Below are 18,624 nucleotides of genomic sequence, written 5' to 3'. Positions count from 1 at the left end.
AGCTTTTTCTACATCATCATGTAAGCACAGGATGGTATCATCTGCATATTATAATAGTACCACATCATTTGGTATGTATCCTGGAACCATCCCTTGCACAAGCCGATTCTGTTGAGCCAAAGCAATCATTTTGGCTAAGGAGTTAGCTGCTAAGTTGAACATGAAAGGTGATAAAGGATCACCTTGCCTGACACATTTTCCACTCTAAAAATAAGGGCCTTATTATTATTAATTTTCACACTCAGAGCACCTTTAGTCACTACTGCTTTCATCTAGGTACACCATTTGTCACAAAAGCCTCTATTTTCTAGACATTGAAATAGAAAATCCCAGCTTATCTTGACATAAGCATTTTTTAAGTCAAGATTCAAAATCACACCCTCTTTTTTCTTTACTTTAGTATCATGAATAATTTCATGTAAGCACATAATGCCATTGTAACATCCCAGTTTTTAGCCAAAACTCAAACTTCAAACCTTTTCAAAAATTTAATTCAAAACTATCTCAAATATATTCTCAAATCAATTTCCAAAAAGCCTAAAATCTTTTTCCTTCTTCTTGGCCTCGATCTCTCCTTTCCTCTCAGTCCAGCCCGTTTTCCTTTTCTTTTCTCTCTTTCAGCTCGGCCCATTTCTCCTTTTCTTTTTCTTTTCCAGCCCAGCTCTCTTATCATTCTCTCTCTAGGCTGCTCTCTCCCCAGCCCGCTCCCCTCTCCCTTTCTATCCTCCTCTCCCACGTCGCGTGCTAGCCCAGCCCGCTAGCCACCTTTTTCCTCCTCTCAAGCTTGCGCTCGCGCGTGAAGCACGCGCGGCAGCCGTACTCATCATGCCCCCACTCCCCTGCCGCCCCTCTGCCACTCGACGTGCAGCCGTCACCGCCCAATCTCCTTTGCCCCTCCCTGCTCTGCGGATCACCGTGTGCTACATCGATGACGACCACGCAGGGTAAGGCCAACCGCCGGTCACCTCCAACCACCGCCGTGTTGCCATCTCTCCGTCTCTCTCTCCCGCTCTCTTCGTACCTTCACATGCGCGTACGAGGCCATTGTGGCCATTAATGCCGGCAGGCAGCCCGTATTCACACTGCCTGAGCCACGCCATACCTCACCGCCCCATCTCTACACCGACGATGCCTGTCCTCCTCCGCCTGTAAAAGCCTGCGCCCCAGGGGCAAAAACGCGTCGTCGACCAAGTCAACAAGTAGAATGCAGAGATGATCTTGTTCTGGCCTTCTAGTTTTTTCCAACATATATGAGTGAAGGGATACATGTTGAGGAGACATCTCTTCCTATTAGGCATGGATTGATCATTTCTCTACAAACCTGTCTATAGCAGTTATCTAGCAGTTACATATCGAACGGACATTCATTGGATGATTTCTCAAAGGGATATGAACTTATCCTTTCGTCTATTTAAAAGGCATATGTGCAATGAAATAATCAACAGTTTTTCTCTAGTCACGATTTGTCTTTAGCTTGGACAGGTTCAGGCTTCTGCAGGATAAATTTCTCGTGCAGCATTCGTCAGCAACCTCGCTTAAATTGTAACAAGATGAAGTAAAAACTATAGCAAAGTTCGCCTTGGCACAACCGTTGGCTTCAAAAGCTTAACCAAGGTTCAACCTGTTGCTCCACTAATCGGTAATATAATATTTTCCATATTAAATTGAAGTTTAAAAAAACCCAATAATCTTTGCAACAACTATACTGATGCTATTTCGAAGATGACAATAGACTCGCAGATAGAAAATTCTAGTTGCTACAGAATTCCCTAAAAGAGCAGCTGAAAAAATAAAAAAAATAATAAATACAGACTTCAACAGCATCAGAGGTTGAATTAATCATGAAGCACCATCGATTGTATGATTCATGAAACAGGAGCCAAAACCAAAGCATGGTGTTACAGATCCCTATTCCGCAGTATCCAAAAATCTCATGACTGAAGCTACTGAAACTGAGTAAATTAAGCAGAAGTAATTAGGCAGATATTATGCCTTCCAACAGTCAAAAAGAAAAACTAAGATACCACAGCCGTTTCCCAGGAAAGCCTATCAATAAAAGATCAATCATCTAGCCCGAGTAGATGTACCCTGAGATCTTAAAGATCCGGATGGTTCCATCAGTGTATCCAGCGTAGAGTGTGCTTCCATCTGCGCTCCAGCTCAAGCTAGTGCAGTAAAGCATCTGCATGACAGTAACCAAAACTAGTAAGTTACCATTAGACAGTTGAACTTTGCTGCAGTGGATTTTGTTACGATAGAACACGAGATACAAAACAACTAGATGCTTTGTTTTCATCCCATAACTACTAACTTAAGTACATGACAGACTCAGATCAGAAATTAAACCGATTAGGCAAAGACAGCACAAAGGTTACAAAGCAACGAAAAGAACATGGTACTTGCAAAATGCAAGTGACACATGCCTAGCAAGGAAAAAGAACAGCAAATAATGTAAAAAGGAAAATATGAAAGAGCACACCGGATCCTCAGTTGCAAACACAAAGCATCAACAAGGGCACTGCAAGCAAATCTTTTTTTATATTGACACTGCAAACAATGGATCCTTGTCAATAATCTAATAACATAGTATTCCCTCTGTTTCATTTTATAGGGCGTATTAAGATTTGAAAGTCAAACTAGTTTTGACCAACAATTAGTCAAATTATATCCATGTTTAGTGTACAAAAGTTGTATCAATAGATTCATATTTCAATACAATCTTGATTTGTAGCAATCAATAATATATTACAAGAAAAATTAATGGTCCATGTATACTTTTAAAGACCTTTTCCAATCCTAACACGCCCTATAAAAAAGAGTATAATATAATAAATAGCTGGCTTACAGCGAACGGTGCACACTGGGAGGTCAGCATTTACGATCTAAGCTGAACAAACAAAGAAGATAATACTTCATATTGAAGCTAACTACAATGGTTGAAGCATGTACAAAATACGTTCTTCAATTATAAGTGTAAATGGGAAGTGGCTTCAACCAAACACACTAAATCACAGTGCATATATGCATCTCATAAAATAAATGGACCTTCAAATTATTGCATGATCCATAACCTTCGCCACGCACAATATTCAATACATCGCAACTAAGAAACAGCATTGCACTATTTGATTTACAAACTATAGTCTGCAGCATGAAATAGACCTTCAAATTGTTGCATGATAGAATTGGTATCCCATACATGGGTAACACATTCAATACAAACTATAGTCAGCGGCGTGGAATAGACCTTCAAATTGTTGCATGATAGAATTCGTACTCCAAACATGAGTAACACATTCACATAAAACTAAGTCTACAACATACTCGTCACCATAGAGAATGCAACAACATCATTATATATATATATATATATATATATATATATATATATATAATTGAATCAATCAATGACACATGAGCGTAAGACGTATCTAGATAATCGACAATAAGCAGTAGCAACAATCGAAAATATACAGTGATGGTTGGGAGATGGACCTGGTTCTTGGCGATAGGGACCTCGGGCTTAAGATCCTGCACAATGTGCTTCGATTCAAGATCCCAGATCTTGATGGAATCCTGTGTCGCTGCGCAGAGCCAGTAGCGGTTGGGCGAGAAGCAGAGCGAGTGGATGATTGCGCCCGCATCGAGCGAGTACAGCCTCTGGCCCTCAACCAAGTCCCACAGTAGAGTGTAGCCATCCTTGCCTCCGGAGGCGCACAGAGAACCGTCTGGGCTCACCGCGACGGCGTTGACATAGCCGCCGTGCCCATCGAGAGTGCAGCGGAGCTTGCAGTTGGTAAGGTTCCACACCTTGACGGTGCGGTCCCAGGAGCCGGACACAATCATTGGCTGCAAGGTGCTGGGCGAGAAGCGGACGCAGGAGACCCAACCGTTGTGCCCCTCGCTGCCGTGGTCGCCGCCAATGGTGTACTTGCACTCGCCAAGGGTGTTCCAGAGCTTGATGGTGCGGTCGCGGGAGGCGGAGACAATCTGGCGGTTGTCGACGGAAAAGGCAACGGAGAGGACGTCCTTCTCGTGACCGACGAAGCGGCGGGTGGTGAGACCGGTGGAGAGGTCCCAGAGGCGAAGGTCGCCATCCCAGGATCCGGAGAGCGCAAACTGGCCGTCGGAGCTGAGGACGACGTCCTGGACGAAGTGGGAGTGTCCGGTGAGGCGGCGGAAGGGGACGCCGTAGTCGGTAGTGTTGGTGTTGTCCTGGGTGACCGGAATGGGGTTGGTGAGGTCCCAGACCAGCAGGGACTTGTCGCGGGAGGAGGAGACGATGAAGGGGGAGTTGTCGATGGGCGCGGCGATCGCCGTCACCACGTCGTTATGGCCGCGCATCATGCCGGCGAGCACCAGGGTCTCCTGCGCGCCGGCCATAGTGGTGAGGAGGGTTAGGGCTTGGGAGGCTGCAAGAGAGGTGGCGTGGAGGCGGTGGCGGCGGCGGCGGCGGCGCTGGGGAGATGGCAAGGGAGGCGGTGCGTTTTATACTGGGGCGGCGCCGGGCGTTAGGGTTTTCTGGGGTAGGGCTGTGAAGGGGTTCGGGGAGATCACGGCCGTTGAATGCGAGCCCCGGAGTTGAATTTATTTTCTTTATGGGAGGAAGGACAGTGGACCTCTAATGGGCTCTCAGGCATGTCGAAGGTTTGTGGAGTGATTCGTCCATGGAGATCCAGATTAACGAGTCATGGGCCTACACCACCTCAAACAAAATTTGAGACATGCCATAGCATGCTAAGAGCGCGATTTATGTATGGAACGCGTCCTTTGGAGAGGATTAATTAATGTTTTACCACCCTATCCCTCGGAGAGCTTCTAGATAGCTTGGTATTTGAGATTCGTGCCCGGGCTTGTGGATGGCTGAGGTGTGGGGTGTGGACGCAGGCGCGGGTTGGAGTGGGAAGACATGTGTTAGCTCCGGATTGGTTGAGGTGGGTGAGTAATTAGTTTGAATCTCAAACTCCAAATGTATTTTTCACTTAAATGGTAAGTCCTTTTTTAATCTGTTTGAACCTTGGTTTTTTAGAATTAATGTAACAAAATATTTAACCAGTTCAAAATTTTTTGAATTTAAAAATATTCAACAATTCGAATATACTAGTTCAACATATTGATTAAACTATTTCAACATTTTCGCATAAAATTTTGAACCAGTTTTTTCAAATTGTTGAAGTAGTTTTTTCCAAATATTTAACGAAATCTTTTAAAATGTTGAATGCATATAATAAAAAAACTACTTTGATGTTTTGATTATATTATTTCAATATTTAAACATAAAATATCAAACCGTTTTTTAATGTTGAACTAGGTTTCGTAAATTATTGAACCAAGTCTTTTAAAATGTTGAATGCATATACGAAGAAAAAACATAAATCTACTAAAGTTGTGAATTAATTAGGATGATTAGCAAAAAGAAACGGAAAAGGCAAAAATACGTATTTTTGTGGGGTGCCCATTTGATGATGAGCCACGCTACTGTTAGCTTCTTTCGGCCACCCTATCTATACGAGGCCCTAGCTAAAAATGCTTTGCTTGAATGCACAGGCAATTCTCTCTCAAGAAATTTTCTTCCAAAAGAAATTCTCTCTCGAGAAGAAAAGTAATGCACAAGCAAGTGAAGCTCCTGCGCATTGTAATAAATCATAAACACTATAATTTTTTTATTGCAATTATCATGTTTATCTTCAAAACTCAATAATAACATTTAGAGGATTAAAATTCAAAAATATATGATAAATCAAACATGTTAGTGGGACATAGATTTTGCCGTCATCCACAAGACACGTGTGCCACACGTATGGACAAGCAACCAAGCCCATAACGAAAGTCATGGTCAGCTAAGTACTAATAAGAGACAAAAATAAACCTTTCTAGATTAGGACCACACAAATCAACTTTCTCCATATTAAAAGACAACTTCTATACAACACCTCAGTATTTTATAGGCTTCCAATATATATTTTTTCAGCCATCCAATCTTGATACGTGGCTCAGATTAGATCTAAGTTTATAATAACCAAAACTCAGATGTTATGGTGCTCTAACACACGAATTTTTATTACACTACCATTACTAAAAAAATGACTGTAACTCCTATTTAAAGTAACTGTAATTCCAATATAAATAATCGTAACTAACTAATAAAAAAAACTCAGGTGTTTGTAGACCTTAACTAAGGTTTAAATAAAAATTCAGGTGTTAGGAGGCCTTAACACACATGAACTTTTCTTACCTCATATACCCATCATCCCTAAAGCATAAATCTTGGCACAAATCCGATACATCAAAAATTAGATGTTGAAACTTTTTGAACGTTAAGAGTGATGGATCTTTCTCTCATGTTTCGTTGATCAATTCATTCAGTACTTAGGCACCCAACCCCAAAAAAACTCGACAATTATAAGTAGGGAAGCCAAACCCATCACCTGAATCATATTATATAATGAAAGTAGGTGACATGTTTTTTTAGAGTTGCTAAGGAAAAATGAAAAGAAAATACGCTGGAAATTCCTGTCACAACATGTAGCCTTTATAAAGTGGACATCAATACGTTTCTCGCAAAAATTAACGCAGATTTTAATTTTGAAAGAAAATACTACATCCGTCTTAAAATATAGAACATATTAGAATTTAGAAAAATCAAACTTAGTAAATTTTGACTAACAATTAGTCAAATTATACTTATATTTTAGTGTACAAAAGTTATATCAACAGATCCAGATTTCATATATCTTTTAATATAATATTGATTTATAATAATTGATAATATATTATAAAATAAATTAATAATCAAAATATATTTTTAAAGATTTTTTAAATACTAATACGTCATATATTTTAAACGGAAAATACATGACTGTGTCCTTTTATTTGCCTAGGGAAAGAGCAGAGTTTCTGAGCAAATTCTTGATAAGGAGTGATTCTTAAAAAAAGTGATTCTGTGACTGAAAATGATTCTTTAGTAATTTTTTAAAATAAAATATATGGAAGAAATAATTCTCTGCGAGAAGTGAATCAGAGGAAGCTGTTTTTTTCAGCTCTCTAACTTTTAGTTTATTTCAGATAATTATTCTCACGGATTCCACTCAAAGAGTTAAAAACTGAAAGCTGCTGTTTGACAGAGCTCACCTAATTACCCAAAAAAGCTGCTCTGAAAGCTCTGCCAAACAGATCTAAATCCCAAACAGCGATCCTGGTGTGAGTGCCAGGCTACAAAACGGTAAACAGATTAAGGGCGCAGCTTGCAGCCACAGCAAGTTCAGCTGTAGCCATGAAAAAGGTTCCATGAATCCTCATCAACCCGATCAGCGTCTGCGTCGAATCGTGTTTCTGCTGCAAGATTTTTAGCTATGAAGAGGGCTGCACACGTGTCGATATGATCGAGCTTGGGGTGAATGATAATGGAGAAAGCACATGCACAGACGCACTGATCCTCCCGTCCACATCAGGGGATGCAAATGTGTTCAGGGACGAGTGATAGCTAGAAGCCAATAATTAGAGTCTGTATAATAGGATGTTTAGAGGAGATATTTATAGAAAAATTCTCAATTACACTAACATAGAATATGCTTAGACGAAGGACAACATGTTTACTTAAGCATCGTTGCTTATATTAGTATTAATAAGATAATTAATTGTATTTAAACACTTGTAGTCTTTGTTTATATTAAAAATTACAATTTTTAAATGCTTAACACTTATTTTTCTTAAGCACCTAGCCTTAAGCATTGTTCACACCCTTAGATGCTCAGTACCATCAGGATGGAGTGCTCCTAATCCTGTAATCCACCACCCTCAGCACCTCCATTTGTCACCCTCTCCACTTCATGGATCATATCGTCACAGAAAAGTGACGGGTGTAAAATGAAAATCGGTTACTCCGTAAACCGGCAAGAAGCCAGTTTAGGCTTTCGCCCGGAGCCCCAAAACCCCACCTACCGAGCAACAGAGCCACCCAATGTCATCTTCTCGCATGTGTTGCCTTCTAGGACACCACCAGTCACTAAACTCCTCACGTGTTGGATCTGGGAGAATAGACATATCAGCAAATGGTAGGAGCCAGGCCACCGGATCGGTAGCAAAGCGGCAAGAATGGCAATCAGCAGTGACGGACAAGGCACATCACCGGAGGAACTAGAGCGGCAACCCCCCCCCCCTATGAGGGACATGGTCACGCAACCCCTAATGGCACCGAAGGGCCAGCACCTGCTAGCAGGCACCGAAGGACGCAACTACGACACCGAGGTTGCCGTAGCAGAAGATCACCACGTCGAGCAAGCTCGTCCACAAGGCGAGGCTAAGGTCAACTGCATGAATCACCTCCCGCGCCGCTGTGGCAGAGGAGACTACGACGGTGTCCACCAGCCCCAACCCTAGCCGCAGGCACAACACCAAGTCGTGTCACTCGGCTAGGTCGCAGAGGGTGGCCTTCGCACTGGATCTGGGTCATCGCCCGGGTAGCCACCACCAGAAGGGGAGGCGTGCCGATGCCAACGACGACAATTCCTACTGCACCACTGTTGGTGCCGCCTCAACGGTAGAATTGGACCCGCCACAACAGATCCAGCACCACCACAGCGGATCTAGCGTTGCACCACCACCAGGCGCTATCACTGGGCACCATGCCGATGCGCCACCGTAAGAAACTGCCACCGCAGACAAGGGTAGAGAGAGGGGGGAGGCAAGGCCACAGGGACATCATTTGACGCCATTGCCGACCATCGCTGCCTCTGCAGGCTAGCGGCGATGACGGACCTATCGAGCCGCAAAGGAGGGGGGCTAAGGTGCAGAGGCAGCATCGCCCCCCTGGTCACCTCTCAGAGATGACGCGGGTCCGCACAAAGGTTTTCAAAGGACACAATTTTGTCACCGGTGACAAAAAAAAAAATTAGGGCACGCACTATACGGACCATCTTCAAGACTTCCACATGGGTTTGCTCCAATAAAAGAGTTTTGAAGTTTTACTAATACCGGTTGGATCATGCACTTTCACTTTGGTCTTTGACAGCACATCTCCATTTACTCGAGTTTGTTTTAGACCATAGTCACCGGAACTTGAAACCACTTGAAACCATGCCCCGTTCTGAGAACACAAAAACAATTTGGTCCTCACTTTTTCAAAATATTTCACAAGTAATATACCGTGTTTCTCGATCCTGTTCTTTAACCCATCTACTCGAAAATTATACGGACTATATGCTATACACTAACCTGTGAAACATGACAATCTTGTTCCCATCAATCAGTTATAGTGTAATTAGTTGCTCGTATAGATTTTACTTGCATAGATAGTATATGCAAGTTGAGGGAAGTAGGTTACGCGAAGTCATATTTGTTGAAAAGAAGAATGTATAGTTGATTGTATTTATCTGAATAGGTTGAGTTGAGTTTTTATTTAGTTGATCAAATCTGAAGCCGTATAAGCGAATGTAAGAGTTAAAATTATAATTAGTTGTTTGTATAAGAATAATTTTATGACATTGATAAGGAGACTCACCTATATAAACGGATGCAGTAGCTTATATCTGTCAGATCAGACTGCGAAGGAAAGCTTGAATCAAGTCAGACTATAAACATACATTTGCATCCATCAGATCACATATAAACTACTGTATTGCCGTATAAGCGGATGTAAGAGTTAAAATTATAATTAGTTGTTTGTATAAGAATAATTTTATGACATTGATAAGGAGACTCACCTATATGAACGGATGCAGTAACTTATATCTGTCAGATCAGACTGCGAAGAAAAGCTTGAATCAAATCAGACTATAAACATACATTTGCATCCATCAGATCACATATAAACTACCAATCACATACTCTTTTCTAAGATTATATGTATTTATGGGACCAAATTACTCCCATGTAAACTACCGATCACATCCTTATCAGTGGCCACCTAGCAGCGATTACTTGGCATGAATCGCGAGGCAGATCGGAATCAGATTGTTTTCGGAGGCAAGAAAGGACCAAATGCCGAGAGGGGCCAGTAGGATCCGGCCACCTAATCCATCGCTTGCTTCTCTTTGTCTCTCTATCACCCTGGATGTGTCGGAGTTCAGATATCCTATTCCTAGTCCCGCCTCGCAAGCCTCCTCCTTGGCATGCTCTCGCCGTTGCCTCTGCTCAGGCTCCGCTCAGGTGCTCCCTTCTTTCCCTCCCCTGCTCCATTGCATTCTCGCCGTGGCCTTTGCATCGCATCCTTGCCTTCCTTCCTCCATCATCCGTGGGGATAGCCAACGAGATCTTTGCGGCGGACAGAGACATACGCGATGCGTGCTATATCTCGTCTCGTGCCGTGAAAAGCTCCCGGCCTTTGTGGTCTCGGCTGGCTCTGCACGGCGTCCCGGTTCCTCTGCCCAGGTAAAAACTAGTAGCCTTTTTCACAGCTCCATGCATCTTTGTTCTCCCTTTTATTGTGACGGATTTCAGCGAAAAAGAAGGTCAAAAGGAGAAACTCTTTTCAGCTGTGTCGTGTGATGTTCTTTCTCCGTGTTCGTAGAAAATGTTTTCCTGGATCCTATCAAGGATTGTGATTGGTGAATAAGGCCGTGTCTTCTTGTTCAAATACGCATTTGCCGGTGTTCGTTCTGAAGAAACTCTGTTCCAGCGATCGTCGCCACATGCTGTGTGTTGATTCGATCTCCAGCGTCTTTGGAAGCAATTCGAGGATGGCCGACCACTTCGCGCTGATGACGGGCCGGCTGCTCACCGAGTCGACACTCCGGTCCGCCATCCATGAGGCCTCCGCCGTCCCTGCCACGACGGCTGGTTATGAATATGACCAGCCAGACCCCTCCTCCGTTCCAGAAGATGTTCAGCTGGGCATGGGCAAGGCAGAGAGTGGTGTCATGGTGGAGTGCAGAATCTGCCAAGAGGAAGCTGACGAGGCCTACATGGAGACCCCCTGCTCCTGCAAGGGCAGCTTGAAGGCAAGCTTAATTTCTTCTGTTTCTTTTTTCGGTGTCCCAGTTTGATAGTTGGCTATTCTATGAACTTTGCATCTTCATGACTGACTGTGCTTAGGAGGTTTCTGAAACGATTGGTAATCAGGAAACAAAAAAGAAGCCAGCCTTGATCGACGCAGCACAAACCCGTTTATGCATTGCACGCTGTAGTGCTTGATCGATATTGCACGCTTTGAAATTATATTTTCTTCTCATTTCTAACAAGATGCTACCGGGTAACAAACTTTCTATTTTCTATAATGCAGTCAGTGATTTCTTGTATTATCGGTTAATCAGTTATCGTAACCGAATCAGGACCTCCTATCGATGACACTATCGTCCGATATCTACCACAATTCAGACTACATTTTTTTCCCCTTTTGTTTTCCATCATCGTGGACAACAGATTTTTTGTACTGTCCCATCAACGGAAGTTTTACTTGAATTAGTTTGTTGCTGGCTGCAGTACGCTCACCACATATGCGTCCAGCGGTGGTGTAATGAGAAGGGAGACACCATATGTGAGATATGCTTGCAGGTGACGCTTTCTGAAACTTTCCTTATTATAACCAACCATTCTCAACAGATTTACATGAAAGGAGCAGATGAATACATTTAGTTATTTTCTTTTCTTTTTTATAGCAATTCAGTTTTTCCCCTTAATCTGAAGGTGTCCATTTCAGTTTTAGTACCCGTAAGAAGATGAGAAAAAACACCAGAAGATGAGAAAAAGCACAATCAATCTACAACGCTGAATGAAAGCACATGACTGTTGACTGATTTGTTGTTTCTGCTCTTGATGCCACAGCAATTCACACCAAACTACACTGCTCCTTCGAAGTTGTTTCGGTATGGAAGGAACCCAATTAGCTTCAGGTACCACTTGATGCACTAGCTCCTTGCTAAAAAAACGTTACATAGATCTGAATATCTGAGCACACAAGGGTGTCCTAATAGCTAACCTTCTTCTCATTGTAGGGGAGCTGGAGAAAGACCAGAAAATCGCAGTACTAGTTACGGTCAAACTGTGGATCAAGCTGATGGCGCATCAAGCTTTGACACTCAAAGTTCCAACCCGAAAGGTGTCATATACTGCCGTGTAGTTGTCATAGCTGTAAGTGTTACAGAGCACAAACCTTCCACTTGGACATGAGCGTTCATGCTGTAGCCGACTGATGCACATGTTTTCTGTGCAACACACCTTCAGTTGATGGCCTTGTTGGTGCTCCGTGAGGCAATCTCGCTTATCCTCGACGGTAAAGAAGCGCACTCAATAGAGCTAATCACTGTAAGGCACTGAACTCTGAGTTCTCACCATCTTCCTAGTCCTCATTTATGTGCAAACTGAACACCTGAGCAGTACAAATTTCCCTGCTGAGACAGCTGCTGCTGATGTTCAGAACGGTCGGAATTGTGATACCAGTCTACATCATCTTGATATCAGTTACTGCATTGCTTCATCGATGTAATCAACAACAGGTATGTAGAATCAAGTACATTTTTACATTCATTTTTTTTAAAAAAAAATCAGCTGCATTCACAATGTTAACTTTCATGAGAATGCAGGCAGTGCACGAGACGCCGGTTTCAGAACCTGCAGGAGGAGGGGGCTTACAGCCGATGCCACCTCAACAGCAGCAGCATATCATCAACATCCGGTAGGAAGCTGCAGGCTGACTCGTTGTCAGACTCTGTAAATATCTGAGAAATGTTCTATGAGCTCAGTCTTCAGGGGGGCTCAAATGAAGTTTGAGCTTCAGGCTTGTCATGATAGAATATGGAAGATACAAAATCATTGTGATTGACTGTGCAGTGATTTATAGAAGTTTCTTTGTACATAGGGAAACCTACAACACAGCCACTCAACTTCACAAGTTATGAAGATGAAGTTGGCTACTGGGGATCAGTGAAAAATAAAGCGTTTGACAGCCCCGACCCAAGTCGTTGGGATCGCACCGCTGCCTCTAGTCCCCCCCCCCCCAGATCAAGCAAGGTCGGCAACGGCGGCGGTGGCCACCCCCTCCCTTTGTTTCCCCTCTTACCCCTCCCTCTTGACTGTGTTGTGTGTTGTGCTTGCTCTGGCTGGATCCGTCTATGTTGTTGCTTGCTCCGATTGGATCCACGCTGTAGTGTGCCGAATCTATCGTTTCCCGACTGGATCCACGTTAATGCTCACCTCTTGCGGCTTGTTTGCTCTTCAGCTCCGGCGGAGAGCTGCAGGCATGCGCGGCTCTTCAGTTGTTGTCGATGGGTTGTGGGTGTGAGGTCTCCTGTCCAGTTGGTCACCGTCCTAGCCAGCTCCGCCTGCGGTCGGGGTGTTGCTACCTGGCAGTCTTGGATGCTATCGCTTGGCGTCCCTGGACGGGCCGTTAGTGGCCCCCAGTGTGCCATGCGGTGGCCGATCGTTGTTGACGACGATGTTGGTGCAACCCTTGCGATCATGCCTAGTCGTTTCTTGATGGTGGATGCGTCGCTTGGGCCTCATGCTTTGATGATGTGCGTTGCTAGTTGTTCTCTTGCAGGTGAATGGTCCGGTCGATTCGTTGAGGCTCTAGGTTCACTCGGTTGTACCATGGTAGGGGGATTATGGAAGAAAGCTCTGGCAGGCTCCATGCCATTGTCGACGACGGTGACACTCGTGGACGTCATTACCTCCATGGAGGCGCCGTGACGAAGCTTCCTCCTAGTATCTCTCTGGGTGAAAACCATGTTCCGCTTTCCGGACAAGCGATGATAGTTCCTTTGCTGCTTCCTTCCTGGAGGCGTCATTTCAAAGAATCCTTCTATTTTTTGTTGTTACAACTGGTGGCACTCCTTGCAGGGTGCACCATCCTCTGTTGTTGTTTGCCCCTTTTTTAGACCCCTTTGTTCTTCTGTTCGGTTGAACTTCCCATCACATTTCGGCGCTTCGTGTCAGAGGCTATGTTTCGACGTCCCAGGACCTCATCTATTGAGCTTGTGGTTTGGCGTGAGAGCCACCACCGAGTTGGGTAGTTAGGCGTGGGAGGTGTGGGAGTAGGGCTCTACCTGTTGAGTTGGGCTGTTCTGGTCGAGGTGCTAGTTGGGCATAGTTGCTTGAGGTAGCATTGCTTCGTGTGAGTGATATTTGGTTGATCAGGTGTGCCGATGGTGCCTCTGTGCCGGTCTTCTATTTGTCGGGTTGTATGCTGCTTCGCTTAACCTTTGTTGTCCAGTTGTTTAGCGGGTTTGGGGTTTACTTCTTTCTTTCTTTGTCTTTGGTGTGAACTTGGCTTTGCAGTTTGTAATGCAATACTTGTTAAGGTTTTCTGGCTCAGTTTCTCTTATAAACTGAGTTATTTTCTTATTAATATAATAACACGTAGCTCTCTTGTGGGTTCGAGAAAAAAAAGATGATGTTGGGTTGATTCTGTAAAGTGAAACGATTAATATAGGTAAATTGAGTAAAAAAAATGTGCAGGTTTCTGCATTCATGACAAAAAAAAGTGTGCTCGTTTTCCAGGACGAGTGAGAATCACTAATTCTTCTGCATATTCGTTCCATTGAAGCATTTGTTGCAATTTGCAGAAGCCACTCCTGACCAAGGTTGCAAATAGTACCTTGCTTTTGGAAGCTCTAGTGCTTCTCCAGCAAATGCCTCCAAAACTGGGCAAGCATCCAAGAAAAACAATATGAACAACGCATCGAAGAAGACTTACCATTCTGCAATTGAGGACCTATTTGGCAGAGCTTCTACTGATTCAAATTCTCTAAAGAAATTGATTCTCTGAGGAAGTGATTCTGTGGCTGAAAGTGATTCTTAATAATTCTCTAGGATAAACTCTATGAATCAGGAGAATCAGCGTGGTCAGCTCCTCAGGAGAAGCTACTTTTTTTCAGCTCCTCAGCTTCTAGTTCATTTCAATGAATCAGGAGAAGTGATTCACTCAGGGAGCTAAAGCCAAATTCTACCGTTTGACAGACCTCCTCCAGATTCAGTTCAGAAGCTGAATCTGGAGCTCTGCGAAACGGGCCCTAAATTACTATTCTGAAATCAGTGTACCTAGCTGCCATAGGCTTAAACAAAATCGTCAATAGTATATTATACCATTTCATTTTCAAGAAGATCAAACAACATGGAGGGGATGGAGAGCACGCTGGCAGCTACTCAATTCAAACAAAATGCATAATCATGTAAAAGGAACGTAGTAGATCAGAAATACAATAGCAAAAAAGGGAGGAAGAAAAAAAAAAGAGAGAAAGGGCATGGCAAAGGCAAACTACAGGTGCTGCCTCTTCCATCTTTTCTTCTCATTTTTTTTTACATCTTCCTCTGCGAAATCATCGAAGCCAACGTCATCATTTGCACGAACTCCACTTGTTTTTTCCATGCTCGTCGCCATGCCGGACCACAAAGCCGCTCCACTTCTCCCAGAAGCCACGGTTAGTGTCCGGGTCAGCAAAATTCGATCCATGGACGAGCACGGCCCGGGCGCGGGCGACATCTCCGAGCCCCTCCTCGAGCTAGGTGAACCGGACGCATCGCCAGCGAGTCGTGGTCCGGGAGGACCGGGTCGACGACGGTCTGCTCGTAAACCCGCCGTGCTCTCGCCACGCCGAGGAGCGCGGCCGCCCGCGCCGCGTAGAGCTCGTACAGGCCCGCCCTGTCGGCACTCGGCACGAACCGCACGGCCTCGGCGTACACGCCCATGGAGCGCGCCACCGACCCGGACTCCTCGAAACTGCCGAACCGTACGAAAAACTGCTTCTTTTCCTCGGGTTGAGCGCGGCGGATGGCCTCGACGAAGAGCTCCCTCGCGCGCTCCGTCTTGCTTTCGCCGTGCCTGGCCACGAACCTGTCGAGGTAGGCTTCCAAGATCGCCGTGCAGTGCGGGTGCCGGAACGCGCTCACGCCCCTCTCGTACACAGAAAACGAGTCCTCGAAGCACCTGTGCTCCTCGAGGAACGCCGCGTAGTTGAGCACCGTGTGTGGCGTCGCGACCCACAGGCGCGGGTGGACTTTTGCCTGTCTCCTACATCTAATGGGCAAATAGGGGAAAAAAAGATACAATTTAGAGGGGAATTCTTGAGTTTTTCCCTCAAAGATAGAAACATACGTGAACTATCCAGAACTTCTGTACAACAAATTAAACGAGAAAGCCCGTAAGCCTGGGAGCCCTCTGTTTGTCTGCTGCGAGGGAGCTTGCCGGGCCGTCGGATTGTGATTGAACGGTCAGATGAAGTGGAGCTCAGCTCTGGCGTCCTGAGGCTTCGTGGGACTTCCCGTGAGCCGGCGATTTCTTCTCAAGCAAGCGTCTCCGGCCTCTGCGCACCTCGCCGGCTCATCCAGCCACCGACTTCGGCCTCTGCGCACCTCGCCGGCCCATCCAGCCACCACTGGCATTAGTACTACCTCTCCGGCTATGGTCTGCAGGATCAGCAATGCTGGCACAATGGCCGTCCTCCCGTTGTCCTTCTTGATCGGCACCCGCAAGAACCCAGCACCAACGGAGTCGATCAATCAACCAATCCAGCATCTCATATATCTAAGATACGCGACATCAAGATACGAGAATGCTGAGGGCCAGTACATGCTTCCGGGCCCTCTCATCGGAGATTATATAGTTGTGCACCAAAAGAAGTGGGAATCAGAGTGGAATCCAAAGCTCTGTTCATCTAAAACCTAAGGTGGTAAAGATGCTATCTTGGAAGAGAACGAATTAAGAGCTTGTTTGGTAAAACTATGTACATCTAAAATTCTCTCTAATTTAATTTTTTTTGGAGAGTGATTCTCTGAGGAAAGTGATTCTATAGTTGAAAGTGATTCTCTGAATAAATTATACAAAGTAAGTGATTCTGTGTGGGAAGTAGATTAGAAAAAGCTATTTTTTTCAGCTTTTCAGTTTCTAGTTCATTTTAGAGAATCACTCCCACAAGTTCCACTCAGAAAGATAAAAGCTGAAAACTGCTATTTGTCAGTGCTCCCATGATTTAAACTAGAAAACTGCTCTGAAAACTCTGCCAAATAAACCCTAAGTACTAGCAAGCAATGAGCTTCAGGGTGGACAGACATGGACGACAGTCACGTAGGAAGCATGCGAGCAGGGCTGCCGACGCCGGAGGATTAGGGAGGAGGGGGATGTTGTATTCCGATCACCAGCGAGAGGCAATCGAAGAATACAATGGCAACCGGTAGGTAATTGGAAGGGAATTCAGGGTAGAGAGCAGGGATTGGGAACAGAGATAAACTTGGGGAGGAGTTATGTCTGTTTCATTACTTCATCGATAGAGTTTAGAGATCACATCATTGGCTTATAATGAGCACGCGCGCACACACACACACACAAAATGAGATATATTTGTTGTTTTCCTACTACACTTACACCTTGTACCATGGGAAAAGTTGGGACTCAAGAGCTCATGATTCCTCATTACACATCTCCACCTATTACTAACCTGCTGCAGAGGCTCTGTAATGGTGCACAACAACCATTTGCATCATGATATAGGACTCTGGGTTGTCAGCATAAGTGTCTCTGTTCAGCAGCTGTTATTCTGTAATGATAATTAATGTTAAACATGGTGTTTTGTTAAATTTTCACTTTGCCTAATGCTTATAACGCTAATGAGTAATTCCATCTTTCCTTCTCTTTGTTTGTAGAGGAACCATTGAGCTTGCCATTCTATCAGAACTAGAAAGGGGCGCGCCCGTTAGCGCGCCGTATGGCCCATGGCTGAGGTTGATGTTGATAGGTACAAAACAGTACTATGTTTTTTTCTCTTGATATTATGTTTTTTTTTCTACTTATATATGTGGACATCAAGAGGATGACCAAAATACCCCTATTTTACTTGAAATTTTGCTATTTTGGATGCAACTATGTTTCATTCCGCTATCTAGATTTTATCATGGAAAGTTCAAATGACAACATGGATCAGGACATGGAAGCAACAGAAGAACAATAATTGGAAATGAGAAAATGCAAAGGAAAAATAGTGTACGTGCTCCTCCTCATCAGAATCTTTGCCATCCTCTGCATCAGAGTTGGCATTATCTTCATCGGCCTTGTTATCGTCTTCCTCATCCTGAGCAGCATATATGTCAATGTTAGCTATATTAGGTCAAATTGATGATTAATGCAGATTACTTAATCAACAGGAAGAGGAAAGCAGCCTTGATCATGATTTTTATATCTGCATTTTTTCTTTATATCTATTGTCTAGATTTTTCCTATGGTGTGTAGTGTAGTGCTGGGGAAGCAAAGAATACTTCTATGCCTGTTCCACATTCTGAATTCATAGAAAAGGTGTATGAAACAGGATTGTGAGGATTTTCATATGGTGTGCAGTGTGGTGCTGGAAAAGCAAAGAATAATAATATACCCTATCCTAAATTCTGAATTTATAGAAAATATGTATTGAAAAGATAGGTTCTTGGAATCAGACTGAGACTAATGACTATGAGGGAAAACCTGTATTCTAAATCAAAAAATTGCACTCGTGTTTAGCATTCAATTATATATGTATTTTGTAGCAACCACACCTAACTTCTATCGAGCTTGTGTGCTGTTCGGTTTTCTTCCCAACCTTCCGAGATGTGAGTAGGAAACTGAAGAAACCAATGGTTACAGAGAAAACACAACTGAAAAATTAAATCATTCAGTACAGGACTGAAACATATGGTTAGTTAGATAATTTATTGCACTATATTAAT

The 18,624-nt window shown here is 44.0% G+C and overlaps 2 protein-coding genes across 4 annotated transcripts; one reads left to right on the top strand and one right to left on the bottom strand.

Moving 5' to 3' along the window:
• Positions 1 to 1,640: 1,640 nt before the first annotated feature.
• LOC133918271 (small ribosomal subunit protein RACK1z-like) lies at positions 1,641 to 4,516 on the bottom strand. Its single transcript, XM_062362065.1, has 2 exons — positions 3,496 to 4,516; positions 1,641 to 2,182 (listed from the first exon to the last, which is right to left on the bottom strand). Exons 1-2 carry the CDS (start codon positions 4,381 to 4,383, stop codon positions 2,069 to 2,071), a joined length of 1,002 nt encoding a protein of 333 aa, XP_062218049.1. The 5' UTR covers positions 4,384 to 4,516; the 3' UTR covers positions 1,641 to 2,068.
• Positions 4,517 to 10,070: 5,554 nt separating this feature from the next.
• Positions 10,071 to 12,884, top strand: LOC133889280 (uncharacterized). Of its 3 annotated transcripts, none has more exons than XM_062329792.1 (9): positions 10,093 to 10,146; positions 10,242 to 10,368; positions 10,616 to 10,937; positions 11,419 to 11,490; positions 11,761 to 11,828; positions 11,931 to 12,066; positions 12,160 to 12,240; positions 12,336 to 12,431; positions 12,519 to 12,884. In XM_062329792.1, exons 1-9 carry the CDS (start codon positions 10,110 to 10,112, stop codon positions 12,612 to 12,614), a joined length of 1,035 nt encoding a protein of 344 aa, XP_062185776.1. In that variant the 5' UTR covers positions 10,093 to 10,109; the 3' UTR covers positions 12,615 to 12,884. The 3 variants fall into 3 exon arrangements, with proteins under 3 accessions (XP_062185792.1, XP_062185776.1, XP_062185784.1); XM_062329800.1 differs by having other exon boundaries at positions 12,353 to 12,431; positions 12,519 to 12,658; XM_062329808.1 differs by having other exon boundaries at positions 10,071 to 10,368; positions 10,508 to 10,937.
• Positions 12,885 to 18,624: the final 5,740 nt, after the last annotated feature.

This window comes from Phragmites australis, chromosome 1 (genome assembly GCF_958298935.1).
Source record: "Phragmites australis chromosome 1, lpPhrAust1.1, whole genome shotgun sequence".
Taxonomy (NCBI): Eukaryota; Viridiplantae; Streptophyta; class Magnoliopsida; order Poales; family Poaceae; genus Phragmites; species Phragmites australis.
The sequence above is the reverse complement of the archived record's forward strand: the minus strand, read 5'-3'. Positions and strand labels throughout refer to the sequence as shown.

Coding starts and splice junctions, on each gene's coding strand:
- LOC133889280 (XM_062329792.1), top strand. CDS start 10,110: ATGCTCTCGCCGTTGCCTCTGCTCAGGCTCCGCTCAG. Junction 10,369..10,615: donor GTCCCGGTTCCTCTGCCCAG/GTAAAAACTAGT, acceptor ACTCTGTTCCAG/CGATCGTCGCCACATGCTGT. Junction 11,829..11,930: donor AGGAACCCAATTAGCTTCAG/GTACCACTTGAT, acceptor TTCTCATTGTAG/GGGAGCTGGAGAAAGACCAG.
- LOC133918271 (XM_062362065.1), bottom strand. CDS start 4,383: ATGGCCGGCGCGCAGGAGACCCTGGTGCTCGCCGGCATGATGCGCGGC. Junction 2,183..3,495: donor TCCCTATCGCCAAGAACCAG/GTCCATCTCCCA, acceptor ACTGTCATGCAG/ATGCTTTACTGCACTAGCTT.